The sequence below is a fragment of the Oxyura jamaicensis genome, chromosome 23 (genome assembly GCF_011077185.1).
Source record: "Oxyura jamaicensis isolate SHBP4307 breed ruddy duck chromosome 23, BPBGC_Ojam_1.0, whole genome shotgun sequence".
Lineage (NCBI taxonomy): Eukaryota > Metazoa > Chordata > Aves > Anseriformes > Anatidae > Oxyura > Oxyura jamaicensis.
The window spans coordinates 3,081,449-3,103,548 of NC_048915.1; the positions used below are offsets into that span (position 1 = coordinate 3,081,449).

General features: G+C 47.1%; 1 protein-coding gene across 1 annotated transcript in view; it reads right to left on the minus strand.

Annotated features, from left to right (window-relative positions):
• Positions 1–910: 910 nt before the first annotated feature.
• The window catches only part of ARID1A (AT-rich interaction domain 1A), a 60,326-nt gene continuing 39,136 nt past the window's right edge, over positions 911–22,100 (minus strand). Inside the window, 16 exon segments of the mRNA XM_035345511.1 lie at positions 911–3,860; positions 4,707–4,837; positions 5,146–6,019; positions 7,469–7,565; positions 7,681–7,812; positions 7,962–8,112; positions 8,291–8,463; positions 8,827–8,959; positions 11,995–12,202; positions 12,760–12,969; positions 14,980–15,089; positions 15,194–15,339; positions 16,551–16,866; positions 17,493–17,660; positions 18,387–18,476; positions 18,839–19,079. Of these exon segments, the coding sequence (XP_035201402.1) occupies positions 2,136–3,860; positions 4,707–4,837; positions 5,146–6,019; positions 7,469–7,565; positions 7,681–7,812; positions 7,962–8,112; positions 8,291–8,463; positions 8,827–8,959; positions 11,995–12,202; positions 12,760–12,969; positions 14,980–15,089; positions 15,194–15,339; positions 16,551–16,866; positions 17,493–17,660; positions 18,387–18,476; positions 18,839–19,079 (4,905 nt within the window). The 3' untranslated portion in view covers positions 911–2,135.

Consider the following 22,100-nt stretch of genomic DNA (forward strand, 5'->3'; position numbering starts at 1 on the left):
CCTTTCCTCTGAAGAAATGCATTTTAAGGACTTTCCTTTTTCCCCAGACAGGCGAAAGGAGGAAGAGTTCCTGCAACTGCTCCTGATAAACAAACATCTCAGAATAGAGTCTGATTCTGCCACAATTACTCCCAGAAATCTGAAGTTTAAGAAATACAGCTAAGGGCTCTCAGAACTGAGAGCTTCATAGAGGAGTAAGGAAGTAAAATGAGGCGATCTTTTGAACAAAAATGGTATTTGCCTACAGAAAAACCTCTCCTTTAACTCTTTTGCTTAAATGAGCTCAGTGCAGTTCTAGATAGCCCGCTACTATTATCATTTGAGGATAAAGCTTCAGGCTAAATAAAATATCCGTTTACTAACCCATGAAAATGTGCAGATTTACACATGAAGAGCCTGAACTCTGTCTGTTTGCTGAAGGGCACCAGAACTCTGTCCACTGGAAAACCCCGTCCCTGGAAGGAAGTCAGAGTCCACATCATGATTCCAAGAAAATGTGAAAAATGCGAGGGGAATGACAATTTTCCATCTCAAGAGCGCTGATGGGGAACTGCCTCCCTTCTGAGCAACAAAATTCTTTTTCACCCTGAGACCTCAGCATCTGCCCTGCACTACCAGAGCTTCACCTCACGCTGCAAATTCCCTCTCCTGGAGCACAAGGAACACAAGCCAAAGACAGAACGGAAAGCCAGAGAACGGGAAGCCAGACCACACAGCATCTGGGTCTCTAGAGCAGGACGGGACTCTTATCCTCACACGCTGCCAAACAAGCTGCAGGCCTGGGTAGGACCTCTGAGGCCTCAGCGCCACGTGGTAAGGAAGAGCTGGCTTGCAACGCCGTGTCTACAAGACCTGACAGCGCTGAAGTCACCTCCCCTTCCTGCTAATAAAAAAAACCCTTACAAACATCTTACCAAGATTTAATGTACATTTATTCTTAACACGTGGAACATATAGTATAAAGATTTCATACTGAATAAATGATATTCATTAAGCCAAAAAAGGAAAAAAGGGAGGAATTTACATCAAGTTTTTAGCTACATCGTCTGAAATACAAATATGCAGAATTCATCACTGAAAAATCTCAATTGTGTTTCTTCATCAGGAACTTCAACTGAACCTAGAACTTTTTCACACCTCGATTAGAAAGAAAACAAAAACAGGAAAAATAAACTATAAGTTGATTGGCTGCTGAGACAGCAATGACTTTATACACAGAGACCTGTACAGCATCCTCCAGGGAGGGATGTCTGGCAAGAGATTAAATAATTGTGTCTCGCTTTTGCAGGTCATCAACTCGTTAACTCGTCATACTATAAAGGGGTAGGGAGAGGGGGACAAAACTGCAAGGAATCTTAGGGTATGTGCAATGTACAACGTCATATATATATACACACGTGGCAGCGTTCAGGCTGCAGCTAAAGGTTAAAACCAGTTCTAAGAGGTGATCTCAGGGTTATTCATACAATCAAGGAGGAAGAGAGAAAGAGGTCAGGGTGTTGTAGGTTCACACATGATACTTTGGGGGAAAAGCCTTTTTTCTCCTCAACATTAACTAAAAACATTTTTAAAAACTACAGCTTGCTGCTGATCCAGCGTTTTTTTTCCATGTGAGACATTATTACAGTATGTTTACAGTTTAAGGTGTACAGTACATGAAGTTCTACACGCTACTGCACAGGCCTCCCTTGGACAAGGTCTGTTCACAACTGGTAACTTCTTGGTTCCTGCAAGATTGTGAATGTACAACAATAAACCACACAGAGTTCAGCAGTCACTTTTGTCCTTCAGAGTTTACCATTAAAAACAGTTATGAAAGTGGTGCCTGTCAATGTGATAACACGGCAAGTCGTTTTTCCCCAAACTCACTGTAAACGACAGTAACTTTGGTTAAAATAAAAAAAAAAAGTCTTCTATGTAGACAGAACTTTGTCTCCTTTAATAAGGGATTCAGGACAAATTTGAAGGGCTGGGGAAGGGGAGAGGGACAGGGGACGTCTTTCCCCAAGGGAGAAGCAGGACAGCGCAGGGCAGACAGTGGATTCTGAGGTGGTTTTGCATAAATAAAGGGCAACAGTCAGTTTCTAAGTTCTCCACTCACGCACACGCACACAGGGTCTCGGATCCCACAGCTGTCATGACTGGCCAATTAAAAACAGTACATCACAAATAACTTGTGAAACCAAAGAGTTCATCAAAGGCGACACGGAGATGTCCAACAGCCGCGACTCGTATAACGTGAACTCCGAGTGGTTCTCGTCCACCTTGGCCAGGGCGAGCAGCGCCCGAGCAGCTCGGCGCATCATGTCCACGCTCGTCGACTCAAAGGGTGGGTTCTGCATGTGCATCAAGCCGGCCTGGCTCTGCTGGAACTGCGTGGCGGCCAGGCTGTCCTCCAAGAAGCCCAGCAAGTTGCCAATGCTGCCCTTCTGCACAGCAATCGCTCTTGCTGCCAGGCTGTCCCCCTGTGCCAAGTTGGCCAGTAGTACCACAGCCATCTCTCGACACACCGGGTTCTTTCTGTCACTGAGGAAACGCACCATGGTGCTGTACAGCTTCTCCAAGCGACTGAAGGGGGGAGTTGCAAGAATCAAATCCACATTGTTGTCCTGGATGCTGAGTTTGCTGAGTGTTTCCAAAACCAGTCTCTGAGGGGAGAGGACAGCATTTGGCCCCAGTGTTGGAAAGGGATCCTGGGCCTCTGCTGATGGACATACCGCCCAGTGGAGGAGTCCATCCAGGATAGGCAAACAGATGCTTTCTGGGTAAGGGGAGAGGTCCAGCTGGCCAGAAATGTTGGCCAGCGTGACCAGTGTGTTTTCACGCAGCATCTCCAAGCAGTCCCACCACCACTCCACCTTGTTGCAGCTCACCCCTTGGTCCTGCTCCTCCTCTTTCTCGTAGGTCAGGGGTGCCTGCTTGCGCTCTGGATGCTTGTGGTGTAAGAGAATCAGTTTCCCTAGAATCAGCAGCAGCCCGGGATGTTTAGACATTTCAAAGTCATTGCCCGGCACAAACGATAAACTCCTGATGATGTTAGAGACACAGATGCAGCGCTTCGCCAGAGAGTCCTGCCAGTCTAGGAGGGTGCAGAGAGGTGTCTCATCTTTACTGTGAGGTTCGTCCTCCAGAATTTTTATATTTCTGTGGCTCTGAGCTGGACTAATGCCAAATGGAAACTTGCTGCTTTCCTTCGCAGTTTCTGAAGCTTTGACCTCTTCCTCCTCCCCTGACAGGGAGCCCGGACGTGCCGAAAGCATGTCGTCCATGGTGGCAGTTATCCTCTTCTCCGAGGAGCCGTCAGATGGAAGGGTCTCTCCTTCCCTAGTGCTCAGATTGCTCTCAGCTGCTGAACGTTTCCTCAAGACAGAGTTGCAGGAAGCTCGTTTGTGAGTCAAAGGTAGCTCCATCTTGCTCTCAAAGTGGGTCTGAATGTGCTCGGTGGTATCTCCGCCACCGATCCGCCAGTGCAGCAGTCCACTGTCGAACTCCTGCACTCGCCCCAGCTTGTCTGAATAATCTACCACAAACGGGTCATTTTTCTGCACGACCTTGACTGGAAGCTTGTCAAATTTACTAACTAGTTTCTCCTCGCTGCTCTCTAGAGGTACTTTGTCCTTGCCTGAAAATGCAGCCTCCTCCTCTTCCTCATCCTCTTCCTCCTCCTCACAGTTCAGGCTCTGTGGTTCGTCATCCTCCTCCCCTTCTTCATGAGAGGAAGATGAAGATCTGCAGAACCTTTCGGGATCTAATAGTGTTCTTTGCCCTGGGTCTCCCACCTCATATTCCTTCAGGATTCCAAAGATCTCGATCAGGCAGCGCCGGAAATACTCCACCAAGAGTTCCAGCAAGCCTGGCAGCTACGAGGGAGGAAAAAAACAGGAGGGGAAGGAAGGAAGGGAACAGTGATCAGAAAACAACATAGGCCAACGTGAGCAACTGGGAAAGCAGCGCATAAAGGGCAAAGAATTTAAGCAGCACTGTTAATTAATGGGATCTTTTCATGCTGGCAAGTAAACTGTTTGCAAAAGAGAGCTTTCCATCCTCTGAGAAAAGAACAATGGGAAAACAGACACTGGCCGTCAGTAACCAGCCCGCCCAACTCCACACACATACCTGTGCAAACAAACGTGGCTCTTGGTTCCCTTTCCTCTCTGGTTAATACACGGGAAGGAGAAGGGCAATACTAAGCAAAAAGAGCCTTTAGGGGACTGTGGAATGGTTTCTACAACAGCCACGTTGGCCATGTGGCAACTAACAGAGACAGGCTGGCCATCTGGACTGGCACCCAGGCCCTGCTGCACACTGAACCGGGGGGAAGACAGAGCTGGAGGGGAAAGTCATCAGCACCAGAACACACAACCTCCAGCCTGTCATAGTGACCTTGCTACAAAGCCCATTTTGGCCTCCTCACCGTTCTTCCCTTTCTGTTTTAGAGGAATATTCCCCTCCGTGTTAGAGGCAATGCGTCTCACCAGAGAGGAGACAGCAAGCGCTTGCACGCCAACAAAATGTAAATACACAGGGCTGTGAGTAATCAGCACACAGCTTCCCGGACCTGGTGCACTCCTCAGACCTCCACAGGTAGAGGGACACCTGGGAGTCTGGTCCTACAAGGGCATGAGCTGCTTTCTGCTATCTCACTGACAGAAAACTGTACCAAATCAGCACTTCAAAGACCTGCATCAGAGAGCATCTGCACCCACCTGGCTGAGGTTGAAGGTCATTATGCTGTTGTCATCATAGAGCAGGATGTTTATGGTATCTAAGGCCCACGTACTTTCAGCTAGCAGCCCGGACTTCAGAGACATCATCACTCTCCAGGCTTCAGGAGTTCCTGTAATATAAACACACGATACTTCCAGCTCCTGGAGTTTAAAAACTAAAAGGAGATACTTGATACTGCTTTCTGATCCCACGAAGAGCAGAGGCTGCTTAAGATGTTGTACAGACTGTATGCAAAAGCAACCTCTCTGCAGACAATGCCGAACACAAACATTATGTCTGATAACACAACTAACTTGCAACGCACACCCCGTACAAAGCCAGCAGAGCCCTACTGTTTGGCAGTGCTGTACCAAGGAGTAACGGCAGCACCCATCCCCTTTGACGGGCACAAACAGAAAAGCAGGAATTCCCTCTTACCAATATCTTTTGCTGTCAGCCGCCTCCTTTGCTTCAGTACAGGTTGCGTAGCTTCTACTGATCCCGGAGGGAAGGTGATGTCTCGTCGTATCATGGGAGGCTGTACAGCTGCTGGTGTTATATGCGAGGCTGGGACTGGTGGTCCTGCCTTCTGCATTTTCATCCCCGAGTGCAGGAATGGAGATTTACTGGGAGAAGTGCGATTCTCCAGAGGTCTGGGCAGAGGTGCTGGGCTGGATACCTGAGGAATGTGATTCTGCATGCTAGGAGCGGTCTGGTAGTTAGACTGAGGGGGCCTGGTCATTGGGGGCACGGGGGCAGAGGGACCATAAGGAGGTTGCCGGTTCCCGTGGGAAGACCACGGTCCCTCGTGGTTTACCCTCTGTTCTGAATGCAGAATTTCATCTGTTCGAGTCACTCCGTGATAAGCAGGCCCCTGGGGCGCAGAGCCGGTGCTCTGCCGATTTGGATAGCTGTACCCTATTTCGTTGCGCCCTTGCCACATGGCGCCTTGCTGGGGGCCCTCTGGAGCAGACTGTATGGGGCCACCCATCATCTGAGGAGGCATGTTTTGCTGAGCATTGGAGCCCGGGGGAGCCGAGACCCTGTCTCTGCCAAATTGGAATGGGAACTGGTTCTGTGGCCCTCCGGCAGATCGGCGGTCAGCAGCAGGGTATGTACTCCCATACTGGTTATACAAGTCCTGCTGGGGAGACGGCTGCGCAGTTTGCTGCTGGCTCGGCTGCTGGGTCTGTGCTGGAGGCAGCTGCTGCTGCGTCTGCCCCTGCCCGGCGCTGTACGGGACGTTGTACATCTCCCCTTCGTGCCTCTTGGCAGGCGGGCCGTAGCTGCCATCCATCGGTCGCTTGTAATTCTAGATGGAAAACAAAAGGCATCGACGATGGGAGATTATCTAGTTAGAAACAAGGCAACCCGAACTCGGTGGGTAGAAATGCTCAGAGCCAGAGGACCTGCTCCACAGCATCGCCTGTACGAGGGCAAGACTTGTCTCGTAGCTAGCTAGCCATATCCAGTGCGAGCTGGATCAGTCTTTGAGTTTTACAAGCCAAGACCAATTCCTTGTGGCTGGCTCTGTAGTTTCCTTGTGGGTTCTACAAGGATGCCTTCGGGGCAGAAATCTGCCCGCAGAAAGGACTTTCCTGTAGAGAAGACCCAGCTCTACCATTCGTTCACCACAAACCATGCTGTGTACAGGTATTTGTATCCTTTCAAGTCCAGGAATTTTATCAGACCCTCTGTTTCTTAGAAAACAGGATTCTGCTGAAGTATCAAACAAGATACGTTAAAAACTGTTGTACTTCCTGCTTCTTCCTTTCCTGTAGATTTCAAAACATGTCACTGAAAGGAGCAAGAACGATTCTCCCCCCTTCTTCTTTTAAGTGCAAGAGGAGAAAACAGTCAATTGCTGAGACAAAATTAAAACCCAAGATCTCTCTTGCCTCCAAGGATCTGTGCTCTGTTACACAGTCAGCTCAGAAGCTCTACTGTCATGACTGGCTTCAGATGGAGCTCTAGGGCTTCAAAGATGACAAGTACCAGAGTAACTCGAACTCTTGGCTCACAGCCCCGTGGCTCTGGTTGCAGAGCCAAACTGCAGAGCAGTTGGAATTATTCTTAGCACAGCTCTGCAAGTGCCCTCTCCATACTCTCCTAAACTAGAGGGCTCAAAATTATCATGAAAACATTATGGGTCTTGGCACCAATACCAACAGCAAGTTGTATATAAGGATTAAGGAAAGAGAGATGCATTCATTCAAACTCTGCCCTGAAAGCAAGTTGTTAGTTTTGAGAAAAAAAAAAACAAGTAAAAAGCAGTGGGGCACTGCAGGTGTGCAGGCAGGCCTGGAGCCTTTATCTGCAGGCTCAGTAAAGACAAAAAAAAATCCTGGGTTGTACAGAATGAGCCACCTGAAATGGTTGCCTGGAACGATGGAAGATCTATTCCAAACAAGTTCATTTCATCACTTGTACCAAAAAGTGTTACAGAAACAGGGTGGGATTCAGACACTTCTAGAGGAGCAGAAAAGCCCAGTAAAGCTTCCTGATCTCCTGTTCCCTGACCAGAGCACGCACATCTACAAACTACACAAGCTGTATTCTCAGAACATTCAGTTTTCCTAATGCAACACTAATTAAAACTTCTTTAACCTCTTTGGAAACTGGCAAGAAAGCCTCCTGTACAATTCTTAATTCTGTCCAACACCTACACGTTCATAACGCAGACAGCAGAGTTTTCATCCCCCTCCTTTTATCCACTTTGCACATATAAAACTCCTCGTTCTGATCCTTTCTGGCAACCTACCTGCTGTTGCTGTTGATACATGGTAGTTTGCTGGCTAGGGAAAGGGCTGCCCGAGGATGTGCCTTGAGTGGAGAATTGATTGCCATAGGAATCATGTCTAGAAAAGAAACAGATGCGTTATTTTTCTCCTCAGATACACGCTTCACTTTCACGGTCTCAGAGCTCTTGAACTGGGAAGAGCTGTTTGTGGCAGCACCCCCCCACACACACACCTTTGCTGCTGCTGTTGCTGCTGCGGGTAGCGGCTGGGAGAATACATCCCCGATTCCGGGGTGGAAGGCATGATGTTTGGCTGAGGAGTGCCAGCTGCTAAGTTGCCCTCAGGTCCCATGCCAGGCTCCGTCCTACACAGAAACAAACAGAAGAAAACCATACGTCCGCTTCGATTCACCTCAATTGGAAAAGGATGGTCAGAAAAGTCACAGTAGCGATTACAAAGTAATCATTTTACGTGAGTCAAGCAAGTCAGGGCTTCCCTGGGTGAAGTACCCACCTCACTCTGTCGTAAGGGCCTCCGTAGGGATAGTGTGGCCGCTGTCCCATGGCCATGTTACCCATCCCTGGACCTGCAGCACGATTGTAAGGGTCACCCATACCACTGTTGGGGCCCTGCCCTGAGGACATGAAGGGATCGCTTCCTGGAGCTGAAAGATTGAAAGAAGGATCGATAAACATGTCAATCTCTGCAATAGAGAGGTAGATCCCTTCTTTTGTGGAAGAAGGGCAAGCAGAAGGCTCCCACAGAACATTCCAGCATTCAGCCAGATTCAGGCATTAGTGCTCGTGGAGAACAGGGAGAGCAGCACACGTGGACTTCCTCACCTTTCCTCATACTGCTGTAAGGATCTTTATTTGGCTCATAAGACATGCGACCCATCATGTCGGAGGTATTCATGCTGGGCTGGTACCCTGGATTTGGAGTCATGGAGTTCCGCTTCTGGAACGTGGGATCACTGCCATCTGTAAAGGCATCCTGAAGGCCCACCGAGTTACTCCTGATGTAAAAGAAAACAAAACACATCAAAAACACGGGACTATAGAGATCCACAACGCTTCAAGATTCTTCTCCCCACACATTCCCTCTCAGTTGCTGGACCTCCTAGAAGACCCGTAGTCACACTCCTCCAACAGAGGCATGAAGAACTGCCCTACAATACTATCCTCAGCCCCAGTCTCAAAAGCAATGCTTATTCACACACACACAACTGTTGCTGGGAGCCATTAACAAAGAGCAAAGCCAAGGAGCCCCATCAAAACAGGTACTTAAAGCTCCAGCCATCTGTGGTAGTGACTCTGAAGCAACCTCACGGTCACAGCTTGTGTCCAGCATGGTGGAAGAGGGTGCGACGGTTTTGTACCTGATGCCTGGCAAAGGCGGCATCTGACTGTGTGGCGTAGATGCTGGAGTTGGTGGCTTCAAGTCTCCTCCTTCTGCCATGGAGCTGCTGGTGGACTGAGGTGTCTGAGGCCCCTGCATCGAGCCTGAACCCGCTGCAAGAACAGAAATGTGGTGTGAGCAGCTTTGTACCCTACAGATGTAACCCAGAACCTCCCAGGATAACAGCCTCTAGAACAAACAGTGAATAGTCCTTGAAGGAGACAGATGAAACATGGCCAAAAAAGTTCAAGGACTTCAATGCTTGCAAGGACACGGTGGGCCAGACCCTCCAGAAGAACCCCATATAGTAATGTAAAGCTGAGGACGTGTTAATTCGTATCACTACTTCACTTTGTTCCTTTTTACACACCAGGGCACCACTGTGCCACTCTGCTGAGCTGCCCAAGCTCTCCAGCCTCAAAGGTTGAAGCTCTGCAGTGCACCGTGTGCTAGGGAATGCATTGCTTCTTGCCCGGGGACAACCTCTGACCCATCACCGCCACATTCTCTTTCTACCCAAAGGAAGGTGGATTTGAGCCCTCTCCTGGAAGTATCACCATCTTTGCAAGCGACGGGAGCTGCAGGACTCCTGCTGAAGTCACTATAACAAAGCTCCTCTGTCTGCTCTGCCCTTCCTCTGGGGTTAACTCATGCAGGTGAATTCGAGCACCACTCCCAAGGATTCCTGGAACAGGGAATGCCGGAGATGCCGGATCTTTCACTGAATCTGAAACCTGTCCAGCAAGTTCCCCGACTCCGTAGGGGTTGCTCTACGCTCCGGTAAGCTTTCATCAAAACTCTCGGGCCATGGCGTGTCATCCAGCTGCGCCGGGAGCTCCAGGAGCTCAGCTCTGCCCCTGGCTCGCTGTGACAGTGGCAGCTCTCAGGTTTACACGCTCCTCGCAGCTGGCAAGAGCTGAACTCTTAATTAATGTTTCCATTAGTTACCATCCCCAGCACCCGATATCCCTCAGCTTCAGCCCTGCTGGCTGATGACTCATTTCAGCTATTCATTAAAATCCTCCGAGGTCACGTCCAGGGCATGTTTGTTTACACCCCACCTTCCTGGCACCCTGTCCTCCCCTCTCGGCGACTCCCTCCCAGCCCGGGGAGGTCTCGGCAGAAGGAAGGGCAGAGGCAGGCCCAGCGGGGAGTTTCATTCATGAGTCCTCCCCGCCACCCTCCTTCCCTCGGCGGCAGCGGTTCAGTTCCGCTCGCTTCCCCCAGGAATTTGCTGCTCGTCTCCGCGCCGCCTTACAAACGCTGGCACCGGCAGGAAGAGGCCCCGAGACATTCCCCGCGTCGCTGCCATTTGGTGTTTGTCCCCACCCCCCGCTGTCCCTCCCACTCACAAATTTACACACAGTTGGAGCCGGGCCAGCTCCATGCTCTGGGAATTAAAACCCAACGGCAGACTGATTACGCCTCCCCGGGGACACGCTGCAGTTTGCGAGCGGGAACCCAAGATGGTTCATGGCAAACCCATGCTGAGTGCCCACAAGGCAATCCCCAGTCCACTTCAGAGGCCTTTCTGTAAACACTTTTGTTTTCTGAGGGTTGTGAATGTTGGCTGCATGGAAAGTGGCTCGGTCGCTAGGAGCGCTGCCCGGACCAGCGGCCAGCAAGGCCTTCAGATGCTCTACGGCCACCACAAGCGGGCTGTGCACAACCACGCCGTGTCACTTCCACCATTCACCAACTTCTGAAAAGTTCGTTTTGATAGAATAGGCTCAAACAAAGCGTAAGCCAACTGGTTGTGAAGTCTGCAAGGAGAGCTAGTCACCCACGTCTGCGTGGGATGACGGAGCCCCTCAGCCAAATGGTGGGATTCCAGAATGCGCCACTGCTGCCCACTTAGTTTTCAAGCAGGGAAGTTATCCCCCAGGACGGGCGATTCTTCTGTCCGTGCAAGTCTGGAGGATGCTGCTCAAAGGGCCTCAGGTAGCCCTGGAACAGCTGTGCCCACTGGGACTCCATGTTTTGGGACAGCTCTGAAGTCCGGAGCTAAGGATGGGAGAGCCCTTCCTGATAATCCACAGGGGAAAGAGAGGAAGAAAAGGAAAACCAAAGAGGAGCCAAGCGATAAGGCTGAAAGGGTCACAGCAACCAACCATGCTTCCGTGCTGCTTCTGCATGCTCCTAGTCGCAGGAGTCTGGAATAAGGTAAGTGGTGAGAGCACTTTAAAAAGGAAAGAGGGAACAGTCCTCACTAAGAACCAAACTGATGGACCAAGTCAACGGAGCTGCACAAACATGCGGAGTTTGGGATAGCAACCCTGTGAATTCCTCCTGCTGATGTGCTGTTGTACCCCAGCCCTAGAAGGGAAACTCAGGACTTGCACATACCACCACGTTAGCTAATAAATAAATAAATCCGGTGCACCATCTAATCCATTCTGACAGGCACCTAGCGCTGCAAGAAGTTTTTAGTGGCTTCCTAAACATCTCAGACCTCTCCAAATAAATTCCAAATGCTTTTAAGTTCTTTGTTCTACTGCCTAGTACCTTAGGGGGAAAGAAAGTGGTTTTAGAAAGAAAGTGGGGAGGGATTCGGGTTCTAGTTTAAGTGGAACTCAGACACCACTTTAGACAGTTTAGTCAAATGAGACAAAAGTCATTTTATCTTGCAGAATACACCAAGATTCGTGAGGAAGATGAGTGCACACCCACACCAACCATTTACTCCCAGAAGGTAGAACTCACATAGTCAAAACAAGCACAACTTTTTCTAGAAGTTCCCAAAGCCAAGTTGTAACAACAAGGGATGCTGTTAGAGTAAGCAGAGAACACCTTGAAGATCTGACTCTGGACTTCTCTCTCCTTCAGATTCTTTTAAGGCTGTGATGGCCTGGTAAGCTTAGATGTGTATGTATATATGTACGTATGTATTTCTTCTTAAGCCTAGCTACAGAGGTGGGAGACACAAAACTAAACTACCCCAACAGGCTTGACTTATTCCCAGTATTGTTTGCTCCCACATCACAAAAGTAGTTCATCTACACATCCACAGAACATCTGATTAGAAAGACACGGGGGCTTGGAGGAAGTCTGGAACCAGCCTGACCCACAGCACGAGGAGTCAGGCATGCAGTTCTAGAGATCTGGTTCAAACATTCATTTCACACCTTAAACCAGAGACCAAACTCACCTGGAGAAGGAGGCTGTATCTTAGTCTGAGACTTCTTTGAATCGGCAGCTGCAAAGATATCTGGAGGGGGGTCTTCACCTCGCTCAATCTTGCACTCAAAGGCATAGAGACACTGGATGTACTGCTTCTTCAAAGAACTAGCTGCACTGCTGGACGTGCCCACATTGAGATTTGTGGCTAACTCGCGCCATTTCTTGTTTTTGTTGACCTGCACAACCAAACAAGAGGCTCTAAACTCAAAATCCCAGCTACAGCTCCTCCAAGAATTTTTCTGGGGAGAAATCATCACTTGCCATCTACAACAAAGGATTCAGTAAGGGCTGAGCTGAGCAGATACAATTGTAAAAACTAGTATATTTTCCTCCTCACCTACAGAAAACTTTTCAAACAGGAAGGGATAACAACAAGTAGCAAATCAAATTAGCCATGAGGTCAGTTAACAGCCAGATGCAAAGACAAAGACAGTGTCACCAATCTTTGGAATGGATAAAGCTGGGAAAAAGAGCTCTTATTTATTTAGAATCTCACCACAGACTGTTCTTAGCCAGACAATGGGAGAGCAGACACTTGGCTCGCTTAAAGGATCCTGGCTTTTATAAGCATTATTTAAAAAAAATAAAGAGAAACAACTAAATTGAAAGTCATGGTTTACATCTAGCTACATAGTTAACTTAGAACTCTGTTGCCTATTGACTTGTGACTGCCAGACAGCGGGAAGCTCTGAGCACGAAGGTACCGTCACCGCTCTGGTCGCTCTACACTCACCTGAGTCAATCCTCCAATCTCCTTCACTGAGACGTAGAGCCGGTAAAGGTCCAAGGGTTTTCTGCCTACCGCTGGGAGGTTTGTCATGCCCATGGCCTTCTCTTCAGTGAAGGCCAGGTAACGATCTACCCAGATCTTCCTCTCAGGCTCACCGCCCAGCTCATAGAGTTTGGTGATCTTCTCATTGGTCGTAGTAGATGAACTGGACTTCTAGGAGAAGGAAACATATCAGGACTGAGCAGCACAAAACCAGCTAACTTATATCCAAGGGGATTTCAAAAAGCTATCTCAGAGATCCTTTGTGGGCACGTTTGCCCTAGATATACCAATGTGAGGAAACATCTAAGCCAAATGCAAATGAGATTCCCCATGGCCGTGCACTCTGCCATGGTGAATACTGCCCTCTGGTTAGCCTCTGCTCTTACCTAAGCGGTAGATGCCAGAATAAACTGACGCTGAAGACAGCACAGGAGTAAAAACAAACACACCTCAAAGAAAAATAAAAGACTAGAGGCAACTATTTGACAAATGCATGCAAGGAGTCCCCCACAAAGTCACTCTTCCCTTCCCCATTTACTGACGGAAGAGCAGAAATCTCCAGCTACCCAGACACGATGCGAGTTCCCGTACTGCTTTGCTGCTGCTGGCACACCAGGATCCAGGAAGACAGTCTGATAAGGCACTGTATCCCATGAACGTGGGATATGAGTTTACAGCTACCAAGCGTGACTATCGCACACCAGATCCTACACAGCTGATCCACTGCATTGGCTTAGTGTCTATGACTAGGACTTCCTAGCAGAAGTCCCACGTATTTTCTCCGGGCCAGAAGAATTGAGATCCCTATTAGAGAGCTTGTAAGTTAGAAGCTGCAGCCAGTCTTGATCTAAAAAGGGCATTACAGATGCTGATGCACCATCCAGAGCCTTAAGTCAGCCAGCGTGTTTATTGGGATGTCATAGGGCTAACACGTGACATTGGCTCTTTGGGGAAGGAGTTTATGTCACAAAGGGACTTAAAATTAATATTCCTGAGCTCAAGACAAGAGCACTACCTATGCCCTTCACGTTCTAGAGGGATGCCCATTAGCACATGAGATGATTCTTGAACAGGGCAGGCCAGGCAGACAGAGCAACCCTTAGCTACAGCTTCCAGCATCTTCTAGCTAAGAGCGTTCAAGCCTTTGTTTCCCATAAACAGAAAGGCAGATGCCAGAACACATGAGCAGAAGGGGGAGACCCTCTGAACCTTCATGCAGGCTCCTGTTACAGGTGTTAAATTTGCAGAGCATGTATTTTCCTTGAGGTAGCAACAGAGGAGAATAAGGGCTGAGAAATGGCTTTTTTTTTTTGGTGGTTCTTTTGAAACTGGTAGCAGTAATGCAAAGAAAAATACCCCTTGAAGAGCTTGCTTGCCTCCTTCTGGCTTTAATGCAAGACTAGTAAGAGGTCTGTTTGTGAAACAACACACTTCAGTGTGCCACCTCCCAGCTCAGAGGTGATAACTGACTCCAAGCCTACACCAGAAACAAACTCGGGTCTGTTTACACTTCTTTCACAGTTTCACTGGGACAGGTGGTAATTCCTAGAACTACCCAGTTGTTTTGCAAGCGAGCTTGATTACTCGCAAAGGACTAGGAAACACTCCTGCAAGCCCTGGAAGGAACAGACACTCCCCTTCACTTCTGAACAGTTCATGAATCACAAAAGTGGGATGCTCAACTATTTGAACCTTTTAAATAAATCCTGGAGAACCTCTTGGAACTGCTGGCACAGCTCAAGCACAGCCCTTTGGGCACGATGCCTCAAGTGCAATTCATGTTGAATCTCCTTACATCAAACACAAAAATTACATGTTCCTCCCGGTTAATAGAAGCAAGACTGGCCCAGGATTGAAATGGGAACATACAGACATCTGGAGAGGGATGGGGAGAACAGCACTTCATACCAGCTTGCTTAAACAGAACAGGAGATGCCAGCATATGCCACTCTCCAAAAGATAACACGTCCCAGAAGGGGACATCCCACTCAATCGCCACACTCTTGAGTTAGGAATCATGGCCACATGTAGCAGCCTGATCACATACTACATGGACAACCATGCTCATGAGATGTTTGTTCAGGGTAGAAGGCAGATCAGAATAGGTTTCTTCCAGGAACCACACTCACTAATAGATACACTGTGTCATCATAAAACACAAACAAAAAAGTGGCATTTTACCTTTGACTTGGATTCTGCTTTTGGCGTCCCATCTGCCTTATTGTTCATTTTAGTTGCAGGCGTTAATTTGACATCCGCAAGACCCATCATTTCAGGGCTTGCTGCCATCCCTAGGAAGTTAAGAGAATCTTTTAGACTGGTTTTCAATCCAGTACCAGTACAAAATCCAATACAATGAAGTCAATGAAATGCTTTAGAGTCAGCACTGCCTTACCTGCAGAGTTGTTGGCCATATTCCCACCCATTGGATAGGGTGGGCCCTGGGGATTTATCATGCCAGCCATGCTGTTAATTCCCTGCCCATAAGGAGGTCCAGTGCCCATCATTCCCCCTTGGTTCATGTTGGGATAACCAGGAGGCCTAGAAAATGCAAAGAAGAAACGGATGTTTACTCCAAATAGTAAAGTCTTGCTTTCTAACAAAAAGAAGCTTTCTACAACAGAAGTGGAGATCACTTTTCCAGCAAAAGACCAAAGATCAGGTGCTTCTTCAAAAGCTTAACTACTCTTAGAGCCTTAACCTCGCTCTCAAAAGAAAAGGAGATGCAGCCCCTTTTGAAAAGGGGGACTTCAGTTCTAAACATTTTCACTCGATCTTCATCCTCCAACCGAACTTTCAGATGTTAAGTCACCGTTACAGGGAAGAAGGGATCTGCAAATACTGCAGCCCTGCACATTTAAGTAAGAACACATTTGTACGGATGGTGTAGTGCCCCAGCCATATTTAATGACTTTTTTTCTCTTTTCTTTTTGTTATCCACACAAGCTGCATTATTGTACGTGTATCAGAAGATCTCATACACAACCGTCCCTCGGACGGGTTATTCAAACGGACAGACTTTGATGCCTTTACTGGTGTTCAGAAACTGACCTCTAAGCAGTAGTAGGTAACATCAGACAGAAGATTGTGGGGGAAAAAAAAAACTTAGGATAAAGAGCACAATGCCTTGTCAGACCACAAATGCATCTAAATCTAACAGCTTTGTTGGGGAAACCCAATTTATAAGCAAGTTCATGGTTCTCAGGACATTCTGGTAGGCCACATACAACTGCTCTGAAATGTGCAATTAAAAAAAAAAAAACAACACAGAAAATAGTTGCAAAGTTCAGTGCTGAATTCCAGCTCCTTTCCCTACTGCAGCTCATCAAGGCCCTAAAAGGAAGAAGTTCATTACACTGGACAAGTAATGCCTTGGTTCAGACAAATGCAGCTGGATGGCTGTCTGCTAGATTTATGGGCTTTACCACACACACAGCATCTTTTAAGTCACTCATGTAACAAAGTAGACCAGAAAGCCAAAACAATTCAAGGCATCTCAAAGTTAAACAGATTTCACCAATGAGTATTAGAAGTTCCCTAAGTAGACCATCAATGACATATTAAAATACACTGCTTATCCAGGCTTTATGCCTTTTTTAAAAAAAATAGTTGAGATAGATGAAAATGCCTTAGATCTTTAAGGAAGTGTAGGTTCACCATACCCCCAATGTTGGGTTATCCCATTTGAAATCCAGATATGACACAGAGAACGGATTTAACACGTCGAGACAAAGGGAAATTTCATTCCTTACCTGTTCTGGATGGAGTTGGCAGCAGCATGCATGGCAGCAGCAGCTGCTTCTTGTGCTTTGCGATTCATGCCACCTGGTGGGGGGCACATTCCTGTCCCCACCTGAGGCGGCATATTCGCCATGTTAGGTCCGTACGGTCTGTTCCCCATGGTGGCATGGCTCATCCTCCCTGGAGGAAGCCCACTGTATGGTGGCACACCGGTCTGCCCATGCATCTGGCTCCCTGCTCCCATTGGGTTCATGCTTCCTCCCATTCCTGGACTGGGATAGTTGGCATTGGACATAGCATTGTAGTTTGGCTGCCTGGGATAACCTCCTAAGGAGATAAAAAGAGGGGAAGACAACATCATTCAACTAGTTAAGTTTATGAATCACCATAAAAATCTTCTATCAGCAAATATTTAAAGATCACTAACAGAGATGAGGGGGAGTGTTAACACCTCAACAAAAAGTCAAAGTACTTGGATATAAGCCACATAAAATGTGTTTTGACACAGCTAAGTAACAACATCTATTCAAACGCTGTCTGAAACTCTCCCAAACCTCAACTAAGCAGAGTGAGCTAAATGGCCCAGGACAGGATGTAAAAAACTCACTTAGCCTTTTCCAAAATATACAACGCTCATTTTTCTTCCTCTCCAAGGAGAGCTGGCTCTTCTTTTCTACATCTACAATACCACCTATGTCTTTTTAAACCAGGGGAAAAGATGCTACATTTGTAATTACGACTGGCACTGAAAGCAACATAGTTCATGAATCTCAACATGACACACGAAGTACAGTTCCTTCCAGCTCACAAGCAGCATACTGTTTTGCATTACCCACGCGTTAGGAGGAGACAAAATGAAGACAATTTATCAACAGACAAGATGTTACAACAGACAGAGGCCTTTCATTTTCACCGTGCTCAGTTCCCACCTCCAGAAGCCGGCCACGCCTCACCTTGAGGTCCGTACTGCCCCCCCTGGGGTCCGTAGCTTCCCATGGAGTTCTGCTGGTACGGCCCCATGCCAGCGTGCATCTGTCCTCCAGAGGACTGCCGGGGAGATAAGGCTGAGCCAGGCTGGGGTGAGCTGTACTGGGGCATCTGAGGATTCCTCTGCATGTAACCTGGTCACCAGTGAGCGGAGCAGACAATTATTAAGGTACCCAGAGATGCCACTGGACATGCATGTTCTTACGAAACAATCCACAGGACCCACTAGTAAAATCCTTCCAGCAACAGACTAAACAGATTTTACAGTAGTTCTTATTAAGGTGCCAATGTTATCCACTAAGATAACAAATTCAATTTCCCGTTTTAACCAGGAAAAAAAAAACTTGGCATCACAGGAGTAGACAGTACGACTTGGCAAATGCTAGGGACTTTCTGTCATTGTCAGGGTTTTTTTTTTTGTTTGCTTGCTTGTTTTCTCTGGGTGACATCTACATACTTTCAGCCACGAAAGCTGAAATTTTACATACATTTTCCCCCACGCTAACCTCATTCTCATACTAGAGAAAGGCACGCAATATTGTTGCAACCATCCCTTATTTTCAAAGCTTAAGGTCATACACCCTGGACAACTAGCATTCATAGAAATGAGCTGCAAAAGCCAGAGAAAACACCTTCCAAGCCAGACTACCAGCTTGGATGGAACACTAAGAGGCCACAGGGCTAGTAACAGTTGAATTTAGTGCAAGGTCCCTGAATTTGCAGCTGATAATAAAGCTGGTGCAGCCTTCAAATGCTATCTCACCACAGAAATCACGTCATCAGGCCAGGTAATTTTTAGTTATGCATCTAGCTGTACAAACAAATCTGTACAATTAAGACTTTTAACCCAAGTCACACACCTCGATCCTGCGCTATGCTCGACTGGTTCATGGAAGGATGCATGATACTGTCCGATTGGCCGCTAGGCGGTCGGGGTGGCATCTGATTGCCTACACCACAAAAAGGAGAGTGGTTAATCACAAAAATTGCACACCACAAAATCCAGGATGCAAGAGTGTTAAAAGCCAGAACTACAAACAGCTTCAGAAGGGTACGTTAGCCGCAGCGAAGAAAAAGAAGAGCACGATCAGCCACATCAACCCTGCAAAACAACACTGCTGGTTTGCCAGCCATCCCACCCCTTTTGCTTTAAAAGTTACAGGTGTTTTAAAGCAAAAAAGAGAGATCACAAGATCTCAATAGCCATGTAATACTGACACTGGCCAGTTCCTCCCCACTGACCATTTTAATTCATTCTCTAGCTGCACGAGACAATTGCACCAAAAGATCAACACGTGCCAAGGAGCGTTACCTGGTACGGCAGCAGGTGAAAGTGGACCAGAGCGGGACTGAGCAACACTAGCTGGAGATCCAACAGGGGATGGTGAGGGTCCTCTAATGCCTGGCAGGTGAGGAGAGGTATGTGGAGAGAAAGGAGACTGAGCTGGGTTACTCTGCTCTCCTTGACTGCTGGAAATCCCTGATGTGCTTACTCCAGGACTCAGGGCTCCTTCTGTACCCATGGGTAGATCATCTATTGAACCAGACAGGTCCTGCAATACACAGAGAAACAGATCAGCCAAAAATAAAGAGACATGGGGCTATTCTCTCATATACCATCAAGAAAGACTGCATTTCTCCCTTAGGCATACTACAAATTGAAATCAATGAACTCGGTTCATGTTATTGTCAGTAAGGAAGGCTGCTCAAGACCGAGGTAACTGACTGATGTCTCTTATCCTGCTGCCTGTCTCTGAACCTGACAGTTCCCCAGCTGTTTTGCTGAGTGTTCACTGATGGTCCAAACAGCCGCGTAATTATCCTACTTGCTTCTTTTAATTCAGTTTAGAGGCAAGAAATTGAAGAATGCATCAACAATACACGTAGAGGAGGCAGTCCACGCGATCTTGACTTGGAAGAGAAACATGGATCAGCCCCTGAACAACAGAAAACTTTTGCTTCACCATAATTAATTCCTAAACCTCAGATGAGCTGGGAAACTACTCACTTGAGATGGATAAAAACAAACTAAATAGAGATTTTAAAGAAAAATGTAAAACATTATTCAGGGTTCCCACTTTCTTCAAAGATAGCAAAAACTAGCAATTACAATATTAGCTTTTAAAGTTCAGTTGTTTTTTTGTTTGTTTGTTTTTTGAAGGCAAGGCTCAAGAAAGCCTTTCCTACTGCATATATTCACCCTGAAAAAGAAAAGCACAAAAAGCCTAAGGAAATTGAAATCTCCAGTTGCCGCTGTGACTGCAACGACTGCAAAGCTACAGCACCAAAATTCAGTTGGCAAGTCTGAGAAATGGTGATACGTCCAAGATAATTACGTGCAAATCCAAGGTGCACGACTGTCCTGGGTGCACGATACTGCGGTTTGTTGGCTAATCAGGTTTGGCCTGAAGTTAACAATCGGGTCCACAACAGGGTAATTGCTGAAGTGTTTGAACAGAACACTGGAAGTTTTAATTATTCCAGGGATTAGATCTCTGCCAGAGATTCAAAGGATCGCAGCAGGTGAAGAAATGGCAGACCAAAGCTTATCAGGCCCTTGCCCACCCTTTGCAAGTCTTGCAGAGCAATCAGCCTCGGATCAGAAGTGCTCCAGACTGAGCCCTGAGGGCGTTTTAGATCAAGCTCCTCTGAACAGAATTCAGCTGACCAGCACAAACAGAGCCAACCTCATTTAAAACACCGTAAAGACTGAGCCGACTGAAAAATAACTTGGATGCCTTGGTCTCATTTACACCGACTGTACGATGCCTTGGTTAGCAGCAGTTCAGGTGACATCTTCCCAGCTCTGTGCAACGTGGAAGGACCTCGGTCAGACACAGGACACCGCAAACTTATCAGCTGTCAGAAGCAGGAGCCCTATCGCTCTGTAACACCTGTCTGCCAGGTGAGGTGTGAAAAGGCTCTGAGAGCACATCCCCATCATCTAAGCTGGAGAAGAGTACTTCGCACCTTGGGAAGGGGAAAACTGGAGTTAAGAAGGAATAAAAAAGACCTGGGAAATATCCAACAACCTCATCACACTTTGTTGGACAGAGACTGGCACTCAGAAGGACAAAGGGGAGAGCTGGGCATCAGCTGCACCACTTTGTCTGCTGCAGTAGGGCAATCTTGTCTATTTTAACAGCAGAATTGGATCAAAATGCTGGCAAATGCTACATTTGAGCTGGAAATGCAGGTCACTTGATGGGAGGACTTAGTGCATAGTATGCCCTTCCACCCCTTCCATTACTGCTTCTGTTTGAGAGATAATTTCCTGTGTGACAGTCTCAGAGGTACATTTGCTTACTTATGAAGCATTATCTTCCTGGGGAAAAAAAAAAAAAAAAAAAAAAAAAAAAACACAACTGTTTTATTTCAATGAAAGCTAAAAAAAAATGCAGAAAAAGCCTAAAAATAGTGTCTGTGAGGTTTTGTAATTTTCACTACCTTCCTAATGTAACACCAGAAGCACTGCTCATTTACACAGCTACTTTTTTTTTTTCTTTTTCCCTGGAAAACTTCAACAAAGCCCACATCCTACTAAAGAAGCTACCAGAAGTGGGAGTACAGAGAGAATTTCCAACATCTTGCATTAAAAGACATCAACCAACACAAACAACCAAGAGCTGAACACTCTCCTATGCCATTTCTATTTAAGACTGAGATTAATCAGATTTAACTTCAGCTACTGGCATAAGATATGCACCTAGGTTCCCCTCTAGTCAATGAGAGGATCAGGACACCTACAAGTCAATTCAGCCTGACCTAAAATTGGTCCTAGTAGCTACTGACATTTCCTTTAAGGTACTTTTAGGCTAAATCACCAAACGATACCCAAACACATCCGCTGTTTTTATCATCGCTGAAACGAGCTGGAAGCCAAAACCCTCTGCAGCTTTAAACCCTCACCAGCACAAGCTCCCACAGTTCAGCAGTTCTGCTGGTCAGCAGTTAAACCTTCAGACCAGAGGGGCAGAGCTACTATCGCTACTTGAGTAAGAGATTTTTTAGGCTCAGAAGAAAAGCACATTACAAACGTACACCTGAGACAGAGTATGGGCATGAAAGGCTGGGCACAGGGCAAGTATGAAAGGTGAAGCGTGGAAGTTTCCTTCCATTATCAAGAGCCTAAGTGAGACGCTTCTCCAAGAGGCAGAAGGAGTCTGCCTCCAGGATGTGGGGAGGTCACCGTCTACTACATGGTTTAGTGATATCCACGCACGTCCCAGGCAGAATAAGAGGATACGATTTGGCAATACCAGGCCAAATATATCTGCAATACATAAAACAAAGCAGCGTTAAAAACTGTTTGAATATTAACTCCTAAGTAACTAGTTAACAATCTTTGAAGTTGATGTCTTCGACCTTGCCTGTGCATCAAAGCTTACCCTAAGTACTGCAAGTCATTTCAAAACATTCAGTTTTAATTAAGTGGGTTAATACGGGGTTGCTTCAGACATGCAAGCGAGGGCCTCTCTGCATTGCTGGCATACCATCACGGACCTCACATATATGACGAGCAGGCCTTCTAGCTTTCAGGCTTTGGATCGGACTCTCAGCTAATCAGCTTAAAT